The 12,319-nt window shown below is 63.2% G+C and overlaps 1 protein-coding gene across 1 annotated transcript in view; it reads right to left on the bottom strand.

The window, feature by feature from the left end:
- Positions 1-9,201: 9,201 nt before the first annotated feature.
- LOC308055835 (transcriptional regulator protein Pur-beta-like) overlaps positions 9,202-12,319 on the bottom strand; it is a gene marked incomplete at its 3' end in the record, with an annotated part of 3,725 nt that continues 607 nt past the window's right edge. Inside the window, 3 exon segments of the mRNA XM_080370356.1 lie at positions 9,202-9,266; positions 9,469-9,563; positions 12,075-12,177. Of these exon segments, the coding sequence (XP_080226482.1) occupies positions 9,202-9,266; positions 9,469-9,563; positions 12,075-12,177 (263 nt within the window).

The following is a 12,319-nucleotide window of genomic DNA, read 5'->3' as shown; positions in this document are numbered from 1 at the left end:
TGGCTGGGCCGCGAGGGTGTGTGCCCGCGCGCGGCGGGGCGGGGCGGGGCGGGGCGGGGCGGCGCCGCCAGGGGGCGCCTGGGGAAGATGGGGGGCGGGGGGCGGGGGGTGCAGGCTGGTCCTGGGGGTGCTGGGGTGAACTGGTGGGGAGGTACCGGGGGGATAGTAATGTGGAGGTACTGGGGTGAACTGGTGGGGGGGTACTGGGGGGTACTAGGGTGAACTGGTGTGAACTGGTGTGGGGGTATTGGGGGCACTGGGGTGAACTGGGATGAGGGTACTGGGCGGTACTGGGGTGAACTTAGGGGGGTACGGGGGAGTACTAGGGGGTGGTGGTGAACTGGTGTGGGGGTACTGGGGGATAGTAGTGTGGAGGTACTGGGGTGAACTGGTGTGGGGGTACTGGGGGGTACTAGGGTGAACTGGTGTGGGGGTACTGGGGTGAACTGGTGTGGGGGTACTGGGGGATAGTAGTGTGGAGGTACTGGGGTGAACTGGTGTGGGGGTACTGGGGGGTACTGGGGTGAACTGATGTGGGGGTACTGGGGTGAACTGTTCTGGGGTGAACTGGGGAGTACTAGGGGGTAGTAGTGAACTGGTGTGGGGGTACTGGGGGTACTGGGGTGAACTGGTGGGGAGGTACTGGGGGGTCCTAGGGTGAACTGGTGTGGGGGTACTGGGGGCACTGGGGTGAACTGGGATGAGGGTATTGTGGGGTACTGGGGTGAACTTGGGGGGTACTGGGGAGTACTAGGGGGTATTGAACTGGTGTGGGGGTACTGGGGTGAACTGGGGTGAACTGGTGTGGGGGTACTGGGGGGTACTGGGGTGAACTGATGTAGGGGTACTGGGGTGAACTGTTCTGGGGGTACCGGGGAGTACTAGGGGGTAGTAGTGAACTGGTGTGGGGGTACTGGGGTGAACTGGTGTGGGGGTACTGGGGTGAACTGGTGGGGGGGTACTGGGGGGTCCTAGGGTGAACTGGTGTGGGGGTACTGGGGGCACTGGGGTGAACTGGGATGAGGGTATTGGGGGGTGCTGGGGAGTACTAGGGGCTACTAGGGTGAACTGGTGTGGGGGTACTGGGGTGAACTGGGGTGAACTAGTGTGGGGGTACTGGGGTGAATTGGAGTGGGGTACTGCAAGGTACTGGGGTAAACTGGGGGGTACTGAGGGTACTGGAGGCTACTGAGGTGAACCGGTGGGGCGATGCTAGGGGGTAGTGGTGTGGGGGTACTGGGGTGTTCTGGATTGTACTGGTGTAGGGGTACTGGGGTGAACTGGTGGGGATATTGAGGGTATGTGGGGTACTGGGGTGTATTGGTGTGGGGGTACTGCAGGGTACTGGGGTGAACTGGTGGGGGGTACTGAGGGTACTGGGGGCTACTGAGGTGAACTGGTGGGGAGGTACTGGGGTGTACTGGGTTGTACTGGTGTGGGGGTATTGACAGTACAGGGGGGTACTGGGGTGAACTGGTGTGGGGCTACTAGGGTGAATTGGTGTGGGGGTACTGCAGGGTACTGGGGTGAACTGGTTGGGGGGGTACTGGGGAGTACTGGGGGTAGCGGTGTGAGGGTACTGCGGGTACTAGGGTGAACTGGTGCGGGGGTACTAGGGTAAACTGGGGGTACTGGGGGGTAATGAGGTAAACTGGTGGGGGGTACTTGGGTGTGCTGGGGGGTACTGGCGTAGGGGTACTGGGTTGCACTAGTGTGGAGGTACTGGGGGTGGTAGTGTGGGGGTACTGGGGATACTGGAGTGAACTGGTGGGGGGTACTGGTATGAGGGTACTGAACTGGGGTGGAGGTACTGGGGGGTACTGGGGAGTACTGGAGTAGGGGTACTGTGATAAAGGTACTGGTATGGTGGTACTGGGGTGAACTGGTGTGGGTGTACTGGAGGGTACTGCTGTGGGGGTACTGGGGGTACTGGGGTGAACCATTGGGGGGGTACCATGTGGTACTGCAGGGTACTGGGATGAATTGGTGGGGGGTACAGGGGTAGTGGTATGAGGGTACTGGGGTGAACTGGAGTGGGGGTACTGGGGTGGGGGTACTGGGGTGAACTGTTCTGGAGGTTCAGGGGTGGTACTGCAGGGTACTGAGGTGAACTGATGGGGCATACTGGGGGCTACTGGTGTGGGGGTACTGGGGGTACTGCAGGGTACTAGGGTGAACTGGGAGGTGTACTGGGGTGCCCTGGTATGGGGGTAGTGGGGGGGTGCTGGGTATACTGATATGGGGATACTGGTGTGAACTGGAGTGGGGGTACTGGGGGGTACTAGGGGTACTGGGGGGTTCTGGGATGACCTGGGGGTACTGAGGGGTACAGGGGGGGAACTGGTGTGGGTTGCAGGGGGTGAGCGGGGCCATGGGTGTGCACTGGGGGTGCAGGGATGATGACAGTGGGTGAACTGGGTGGGGGCTGTGGGTGCACTGAAGGGGGGAAGTGCATTGGGGTGTACTGGGGGGCACTGGGATGTGCTGGGGGGCATTAGGGTGTGCTGGGAGGTGCATTGGGGTGTACTGGGAGGCATTGGGATATGCTGGCGGGGTGCGTTGGGATGAACTGGAGGGGTGCCTTGGGATGTACTGGGTGGTGCACTGCGGGGGGTGCACATGAACTGGGGGAGTGTGCACGGGGGTGGTGGGCTGCATGCCCTGGGGGAGGGGTGTGCACCGCTGTCTGTGTGCACACCGGCATGTGCACACAGGGGGCGGGGGGGGGGGGAGGGGGGGCACGGAGCAGCACGTGTGTGCACGTGTGCGCACGGAGGTGCCACCTGGCTTGGGCATGTCAGCATGTGTCCATGCACGCCCCTGCCGTGGTCACCGGTGCCTGTGTGTGCCTGGGGGTGCCCCCAGTGACACCTGGGGGTGCCGCGTGCGCTCCATCCCCCTGCCTTACCGCCCGCGTCCCTGCGCGCATCCCTGCGCACCCGTCAGCCCGCATCCATCAGCCCGCGGCGCTTCCTCGGCCCGTGTGCCCAGGGGGATGTGACACCTCCGCAGCCGCAGGCCGCCGCCATCCCTCCCTCCTGCTCCATCCAGCGCCGCCATCCCTCCCTCCTGCTCCATCCAGCGCCGCCATCCCTCCCTCCTGCTCCATCCAGCGCCGCCATCCCTCCCTCCTGCTCCATCCAGCGCCGCCATCCCTCCCTCCGGCTCCATCCAGCGCCGCCATCCCTCCCTCCCGCTCCATCCAGCGCCGCCATCGCTCCCTCCTGCTCCATCCAGCGCCGCCATCCCTCCCTCCCGCTCCATCCAGCGCCGCCATCGCTCCCTCCTGCTCCATCCAGCGCCGCCATCCCTCCCTCCGGCTCCATCCAGCGCCGCCATCCCTCCCTCCCGCTCCATCCAGCGCCGCCATCCCTCCCTCCCGCTCCATCCAGCGCCGCCATCCCTCCCTCCCGCTCCATCCAGCGCCGCCATCCCTCCCTCCCGCTCCATCCAGCGCCGCCATCCCTCCCTCCCGCTCCATCCAGCGCCGCCATCCCTCCCTCCTGCTCCATCCAGCGCCGCCATCCCTCCCTCCTGCTCCATCCAGCGCCGCCATCGCTCCCTCCTGCTCCATCCAGCGCCGCCATCCCTCCCTCCTGCTCCATCCAGCGCCGCCATCCCTCCCTCCTGCTCCATCCAGCGCCGCCATCGCTCCCTCCTGCTCCATCCAGCGCCGCCATCCCTCCCTCCTGCTCCATCCAGCGCCGCCATCCCTCCCTCCTGCTCCATCCAGCGCCGCCATCGCTCCCTCCTGCTCCATCCAGCGCCGCCATCGCTCCCTCCTGCTCCATCCGGCGCCGCCATCCCTCCCTCCGGCTCCATCCAGCGCCGCCATCGCTCCCTCCTGCTCCCCATCCTGCTCCCCATCCTGCTCCCCATCCTGCCGCTCCTGCTCCCGCCTGGGAAGCGGAGGGCCGGAGCCATGCGAGGACCCGCGGGCTGGCGTGGCGAGGAGCCCTACGAGGGCCGTGGCACGTCCCTCGCCCGCCGGGCCATCCTGAGCCCTGCATCCCGGAGGAGCCGGTCCCGGCACCCTGGGGCAGGAGTTACCCAACCCGTCTGCCCGCTCCTGCCGCGCTTTCCCAACCAGTTCCCAGCAGCTCAAACCCTCCTCGGCTCTACCTTGTAATATTTCCTTCTAAGTGGTCATTTACATCGTATTTCCAAGGAATTTGAACTCCATTTCAAAGGGAAGAGAGAGGGGGGGAGAAGCAACCAAAACAGAGGGATACGGAGCCGGGACAACCACGCTGCCAGCCACCTTCTCCGGGCGATCCGGTCCCACCGGCCCCAGTTTGTCCAGTGGGATGCTCAGAGCCCCGCACCGGCAGCATGATGCCTTTTTAATCTTTGTCGGTGCGCCTGCATTTCAATTCACTTTCTCATCCAGCTTTTTATCCTAAGCACCCAAATTCTCAGCGGTTCGGATGAAATTAAAGCGGCGTTTCGCCTAAAAATAGCCGGGCACATCTGTCCACCTTCCCCATCTGCCGCCTGCCCAGCAGGATGAAGGAAGCGCCTGTGTGTGCAAAACGAGGGGCCTGTCTCGTCCTTGTGCCCCGCTCCGGAGCTCCGCTCGCCTCCACTAAATCGATTTATTCAGGAAGGAACATTCCCTAAGACTCCATTTATTTTCCAGGTAACACCCTTGGCAAGAAAAAAGAGGAGCGGGTCTGTGGGCAATGCATTCCTCTAAATAGTGCTTGCTTTTAAACTGCTTTTTTTATTTATTCATTTATTTATTCATTTATTTATTTATTTATTTATTTATTTAAAATTAGTCTTTCTGACACGTTTCATAATTCCTTTCACGTAACAAACCTCCAAATCTGAATCTTTTCAAGCCATCCCTCCCAGCTGCTTCCCGGCTTTGTACGGGCTTGTAATAATCCATCGGCGTTTAATGCCGCGTTCCTTAGCAGGAGGAAATGGGCTGATTGCAGGGATTGAAGTTACAACCGGCTCTAATTTCTCTAATGCGATTCTTTAAAGACGAGTGACTGCGGTAATGACAACGTTGGGGCTTGAAAGGAAGGGCCGTGCCCAGCGGCCGGAGCAGGGATGGAGCATCCCGGGCTGCTGGGACCAGCTCCGGATGCTGTCCCGTGCAAGCAGGACCAGTCTGAGCCCCCCGGAGAGCTGCTCCCCGAGGGGTTGGGGGACCCCCCGAGAGAGCGTTGCAAACCTGGCGGGGCAATACCCCCCTTTTATACTGGGGAAACTGAGGCACGGCTCGGGACGGGGATAGAAGAATTGGGAAGCAGACCCGGTGCACCTGATTTTTTCGAGGCCACAGCGTGGCGCGGAGCAGCCAGGATGATCTGGGAGCTGGAGCTGCTCCAGGAGTGGCATTAATTCCTCTTAGATCACCTGCCCCGTGATTCATCGCCCGTCGGTGCTCTACATAGTTTCCAACCAGGTTTCATTTCACACACGCGCGCGCGCGCGCGCACACACATCCCAGACAAACCCACCAGCAGCGGAATGACACCGGTGACCGGTTATTTACTTTGCCTGGTCACCCAACGCACCGGAAACCTTGAACTTGGTGGGACCCAACCCTCAGCACCGGGCTGGGAAGAGAAAACCGGTCCGAGAACTTTTCTTCCTCCCGCAGCCGTGGGACGGAGCGCGTGACCTTGGGATGGGGCTGGCTCACCCCAAACCGCTCCGCAGAGCTGGAAGGAGGGGGGTGCTGGGGGGTGGGAATCCCCCCGTCCATCCGTCACCCCGGAGCTGACCTCCAGCCCACCCACCCTAAGCCAAGCCGGGTGCCTGGCACCCCCACTCCCCCAGCAGCCAGCCCCCCCCCCCCCTCAAGCAGCAGGGGAGGGAAAGTGGGTGCCCCCAGGCTGGGCCACCTGCAGCCCAGCCTCCCCCGCCCCCCCCCCGGCGCCACCCGGCTAATCGCTGTTACAAGACGGAAAAGGGGAGATTAAATTAGATTAGATCCAGCCGCCTAATTTTAGCTGCTTCACATGTCCCAGGCCTGCTGCTCACCCCCCACCCCCCCACCCCCCCGCCTTGCCCAGACCCTTCGCCCCCTCAACACCACCAGCCGGGACAGCAGGAAACCAGACGGTGCTTGGCCGGGACGTGGTACCCAGCAGCGGGGACGGGGGTGTCATGGGCGGTGGGCGCTGGAGGGGGCTGGACCTCTGCCGAGAGGGGACCGGTGGCAGTGGTCGCCCTCCACTGGGGTTGGCCACTCTCCACTGGGGTTGGCCATCCTCTGGTGGTGATGGCCACCCTCAACCAGTGATGGCCACCCTTGACCGGTGATGGACGTTCTCTGGTGGTGATGGCCATCCTCTGGTGGTGGTGGCTACCTCTCAACCAGTGATGGCCATCCTCTGAGGGTGATGGCCACCCTCCGCTTGGGGTGGCCATCCTCCACCAGTGATGGCCACCCTCTGCTGATGATGGCCGTCCTCCGTTGGTGATGGCCACCCTCTGCTTGTGGTGGCCATCCTCCGCTGGTGGTGGCCATCCTTTGCTGGTGGTGGCCACCCTCCGCTGGTGATGAGCATTCTCCACCGGTGATAGCCACCCTCCACTGGTGATGGCCCCTCTCCACCAGTGATGGCCCCTCTCCACCAGTGATGGCCACCTTTCACTGCTGGTGGCCACCCTCTGCTGGTGGTGGCCACCCTCTGCTGGTGATGGCCATCCTCTGCTGGTGGTGGCCATCCTCAACCGTGGGAGCACCTCCATCCCCAAGCAGCCTCTCCTGCCCAGGAGGATTTTTATACTGGGAGCCTCAGCACCAGCAAATCCAGTTTGCCCCATCCATGCCAAGCTCCTGCCGCTGCCTGTGCCTCTGCTTCCTGCTGAATTGCTGTGACCTGGGGCTGGTGTTTGCCTTCTGCTGCCTGCCCTGCCCTCCCTCGTGGCGGTGCCAAAGCTAAGCCCTTGGTTTGTCCAGCTGCCGAGGAGCCTGCCAGCTCCATCAAATGTCTCCTTGGATCCTCCATGGGACCAGCCTGGAGTGCCCCGGGAGCAGCCCCGTGATGCAACAGGGAGAGGAGACATCTGAGCCTCCTGCATTTCCATGAGCTGCACCCTCTCCAATGTCCCAGCAAGGTCCCCAAGCCCTGGAGAGGATGTCAGAGCTGGCAGGAGCCCTGGCAGGAGGGACAGTGTCCCCAAAAGCTGGCGTGGCCAAACTTAGGGAGAGCTGGGGACCGGCTCGCATCCTGAAGGGGATCCCGGGGCTGGCAGGGGCAGTGCCAGCCACTGTGCAAGCCTGGCACGCTCTGGAGGTCAAAAGTCCCAGCCAGGACACAGGACCTTGAGTCACGCTGCCCTGGGATGAATAACTCCCACACGCGGCACTTTCTCAATCGCAGCGGGAAGAGGAGGTTCCTCCGGCTGGGTCACCGCCACATCCCGCAGCGTGGGGTGAGTGCATGTCCCCGGCGCCACCAAACCGGAGCCGGGGCAGGAGCAGGAGGCACAGCGGCAGGCTGCCAGGAGTGCGGGCAGGGGATGCTCAATGCCGGGGGCTTTGCCCTCACATCCTCCGCAGGACCCCCTGCGCTTCCTCCTGGAGCTCTGGGTGTGAGGAAGACCAGGAGATCTGTGGCCCGTGCCAAGCGTGTGGATGCTGCTTCTCTTTTTGATCCAAAGAGTTTGGATGCTCAAAAGGTGCCCTGGTTTTCCCCTGCTACACCAGGCTCCCAGAGCTGGATTCGGGGTGCTGTCCCGGAGCAGTGGGGTACCCTGCTATCACCCCGAGGTGCCCCTGTGACACGGCCACATCCAGCCCAGGCTCAGTTCAGTGCTGGTCCTCAAGCCCTGGCCGAGCACATGGGAGGTGTCCAGCTGTGCCGGGATGCCGCAGGGAAGGGCTGCGGTGGCAGCAGCCTGGCAGTGGTCAGAAGTGAAGCAACAAGGCTGGGGGGAAGCCCAGGGACTGAGCCGGCACCAAATCCCAAATGCAAACGCCACCTGGGACCTCTGCCTGCACCTGCCAAACCCTTCGTGCCCAGTGCTGGCGACCAGGGGAAATAACCCCAAAATCAGTGTTGGGGAAGAGGGGGGCACGCGGCTGCTGCAGGACCCCCCCCTCAGCCCTGCTGGGCGCCCAGGAAGGCCACCGCACGGGCAGGGACCAGCGGCCACATCACCGCGACCGAGCCACGTGCGGCTGGACGCAGCCTCGGTAAGAGCCGGCGAAGCAGCAAGGGGCCGCGCAGCCCCTCGCACCCACAGTGATTCGGGCATCTCCCTCCTGCCCCTCCAAAGAGCCCAGCCAAGAGTGGACGGCACAGCGGGCAGGGAAGGATTCAAACCCCACCGACCCCCCAGGTCCGGAGCATCCCCTGACCCCAGCCCGGAGCCTGGCCAGCTCCCCCCGGGATGCAGGAGCAGAGCCAGGCTCTCCCCCGCACCGCTGCTCGCCCACAAGCAGCACCTCACACCTCTCCCTGCAGGGAGGGCCACGTCCCAAAGCCTCCGCTCACATATTTTTTCCTTCCATCCACTCCACCAGGCAGAAAGACTCCCTGAATATCATTACATCCCACCTTGCTTCGGCATCACCCCACCTGCCTTGGGGCCAGAGGTTTGGGAACCAGCTCTCCTGTACCTTCCCATGAATTATTCCACTGACGTCCCTCCCGTGATGCCCCGCTACCCACCCACTCCCCTTCGGATGAGCGGCAGCCAGATGAATCGGCCTCGCATCCCGGCGCACCGAGGCCAGCGCGGCTCCTTGGGTGGGTGTAAGAAGCAAAATCAGCCCCAAATTCCAAATCCAGGGTGAAAATCCCCTTACCTGGGTGAAGCCCTCGCCGTCCATCCCGTCCGCCGCGTGCTCAGATGTCATCCTTGGAGCATCCGAGAGGGTTTGCCGGGACTGGCACCTGGTGCCCCACGGGCAGCCGGGACTGGGAGAGCTTTATCATCTCTGATCCCTGCGGAGGACGAGGACGGCGCTGCGTGCCAGCCCCGAGGTCATTGGCTGGACACTGCGGCGCTAAATGTGGGATTTTAGCAGCACCGGTGTAATCCCGGAGCCGAGGGATGAGCATGACAGAGCTGTCTGGGATGTGATGCTCTGCACACTGTGTCGGTGGGTACCACATGCCGTCACCCCCTGCGGAGCATCACCCCCTATCCCTCTGCACTGCAATAAATCGCAGCCGTATCACGGACCGACCCCTGCGACGCCCTGCCCCTGCACGGGGGTGACTTGGCTCACTTGCCCCCACCCCGAATTTCTTGCACAAACAGTTTTACCGGTGAATCCTCCCTCCTTTCTCCTGGGGAGGGAAAATAAAATGGGGATATGACTGCTAGGGCGGGATGTATGTGTCTGTGAGGGGGGCTGCAGGGGCTGGAAGCTCCGAGCTGTGCCAGCTCTGTACGGCCCCAGCCCTGGTAACCCCCTGGAGCACTGGTATCATGCGTGTGCATGTGTGCACATGTGCGCAGCGCATGTGCGTGTGCATGTGGGGCCGGGACGTGCAGCCACCCACATGGCCGAATGCTTAATCAGGATCTGCAGGCATCTGGCGCGGCAGCACTGGCTCCTCCGCTTACGCAGAGAATTGGGCGCCCTGGAGAACCCCAAAAAACCCAGACAGGGGCTAAGAGGGGGCAGAGCTGCTGCAGTGACCTGGTGGCCACCCCATCCCCGCGGCGTTGTCCCTACGTGACCGTGGGCACGCAAGTCCCCTGTCCTCGCTGCCAGAGAGGAGCTGCCAGGCAAAGAGGTTTAAGGTTGATGCACTTATAAATTCTATCAGAGATTATCCAACTGGGAGGGCTCAGCACTCAGCACTCAGCACCGCAGGGGTTATCCGGGCCGGGCAAGGCAGGGATTGCAGTTGGGGCGGGGGGGGGGGGGGGGGGGGGGGGATGGAGCCAACGCCCCCAGGGTTCCCTATCCAGGTGCTGGGCTGTGAGGGGGGCTCAGGGGAAGGGGCAAGGCTCAGGTTTGGGGGAAACCAGCTCCCCGGCGGGGCTCAGGCTCCACCTGAGGTTAAGCCCCGCCACAGAGCTCAGTCTGGCCTCTATGCTCAGCACCTTCCCTTTGCGAGCGGCGGGGGTGGGTGGCAAGGCAGCGGGGCCTGCGGGGGGCTTCTGTGAGGAGCTGCCAGGAGCTTTTCCCATGTCGGATGGAGCCGATGCCGCCGGCTCCGGGATGGACCTGGAGCCACTGGCCAGGGCTGAGCCACCACAACGGTGGCAGCACCGTGGGGGTAACAGATTTAATAAGGGGAAAATAAAAATAAATCTGCGCCAGTGGGAGAGAGGAGCGAGAATAGGTGAGAGCAGCTGCCCTGCAGGCACCTGGGGCAGGGCAGGGGGGCAGGGGTGCCCCCACAGCCCGCGGCGAAGCCCCCGGCAAGGCAGGCGGTGCCCCCAGACCACAATGAAGACCACGGTGAGGCAGGCTGTGCCCCCAGCCCATGGAGCCCACAGAGGCACAGATCCCCCCCACAGCCCATGATGAAGCCCACAGTGGGTCAGGCTGTGCCCCCAGCCAGTGGAGCCCCCGAGGGAGCAGATCCCCCCACAGCCCTGCAGGACCCCCCGCCGGGGCAGGGGGTGCCCGGAGGTTGCTGTGACCCGTGGCAGCCCACCCTGGGGCAGCTCCTGGCAGGACCCGTGCCCTCATGGGGGGATCCCACCAGAGCAGCACGGGAAGAGCCACAGCCCATGGGAAGGGTCCACAATGGATGCTCGTGGAGGATGGTCCCCCATAGGGGGACCGCACAGTGGAGGTCGAAGCCCCATCCCCATCCCCTGCACTGCTCGTGGGGAGGAGGGAGGGAAATCAGGGATTTGGTTAAGCCTGGGAAAAAGGAGGGGGTGAGGGGAAGGTGTTTTTCCAATTTGAGTGGTAATTAAACTAATTTCCCCGAGTCGAGTCTGTTTTGCGTGTGTCAGTGACTGCTGAGCGATGATATGTCGCTGCCCTTATCTCGACCCAGGAGCCTGCTGTTATCTTTTCCCTCTGGCTGGCTGAGGAGGGGAGGGATCCAGCGGATTTGGTGGGTGTCTGGTGTCCAGCTGGGGTCAACCCACCACAGCAAGGAGCTCAGCCCCAGCTCCAGCTCCATCCCTGTCCCTATCCCATCCCTGTACCATCCCCATCCCTGTCCCTATCCCATTCCCCATCCCATCCCCATCCTCATCCCATCCCCCATCCCATCCCCATCCCCATCCCATCCCCATCCCTGTCCCTGTCCCCATCCCTATCTCCACTCTGGTCCCTGTCTCTATCCCATCCCCATCCCCATCCCTGTCACCACCCCTGTCTTGGTCCCTGTCCCTGTCTCATCCCCATCCCAGTCCTGCCCTACCCCCACCCTGCTCCCTGTCCCCACCCCAGCCCCTTCCCCAGCCCATCCCCAGCCCTTTGACCCAGCCCCATCCCACCCCCATCCCCAGGGGCACGCAGCCCTGGGTGACAGCCCAGGACAATCCTGACCAGTGACATCCATGCCAGAACCCCAGGCCACTGTGCGGCGATGGCAGCCACCTGCCCTGTGCCGGGGGGTTGGCAACGCCTTCAGCTGAGGAAACTTATCTCCAGAAATTCCTTGGGTGGGGAAAACTGGCTGCTCCCTTCATCCGGGAGGGACAGAGCCACCTTGTCCCGTCCCCAGTCCTGTCGCTGCCAGTGTGGAGGGAACCACCAGGCCATCGGCAGCTTTGGAACCCACCTCCCGGCACGTCCGCGCTGGGAATCCCGGGAAAGGGGAAATGAACTGAACTGGGAGCACTGGGCCCTGGGGAGCCAGTGGGGATGGGGATGGGGGCGCGGCAGGGCATCTCTGGGGGGTCCCAGCAGGTATTTGCTCCCCCCTGCCAGTCCCAGCACAACTTTAATTATTATTTTTATTTAACAAAGGTGGGATTGTTTGATCTCCCACCGTAATAAAGGGCGGGGGTGGTGGGAGCCCCCCGCCCTCCACCCCCCATCCCTGCCGAAATCCTCATTGCAGCAGGCAACAGCCCCCATTACTGTCCCTCCAGACACACAGGGGGGGCGAGACCTGCCCTTTCCCAGCATGGGACCCCCCCCGGGCACCTCCGGTGGGTGGCCAGGGCCATCCCACCTCCCCAGCGGCGGCACCTCCTGCTCTTCATCAAACCCCTTGGGAAAGATGCGGGATAAGGGCAGGATGGCGATGCGCCCCGCGATGCGCCCCAGGCGTCGTGCTGGAACACCCCCACAGGGGGCAAGGGCAGCCTCCGGACCCTCCCTCACAAAGAGACCCCAGCTCTGCAGCTCCCACAGTGAGACAAGCCAGGAGGACTCGGCCGAGCCGCGGCTCCGCTTCCTGCTGGAGCGGTGTGTTTC

This window comes from Falco punctatus (assembly GCF_963210335.1).
Source record: "Falco punctatus genome assembly, chromosome: 20".
Lineage (NCBI taxonomy): Eukaryota > Metazoa > Chordata > Aves > Falconiformes > Falconidae > Falco > Falco punctatus.
The sequence above is the reverse complement of the archived record's forward strand: the minus strand, read 5'-3'. Positions and strand labels throughout refer to the sequence as shown.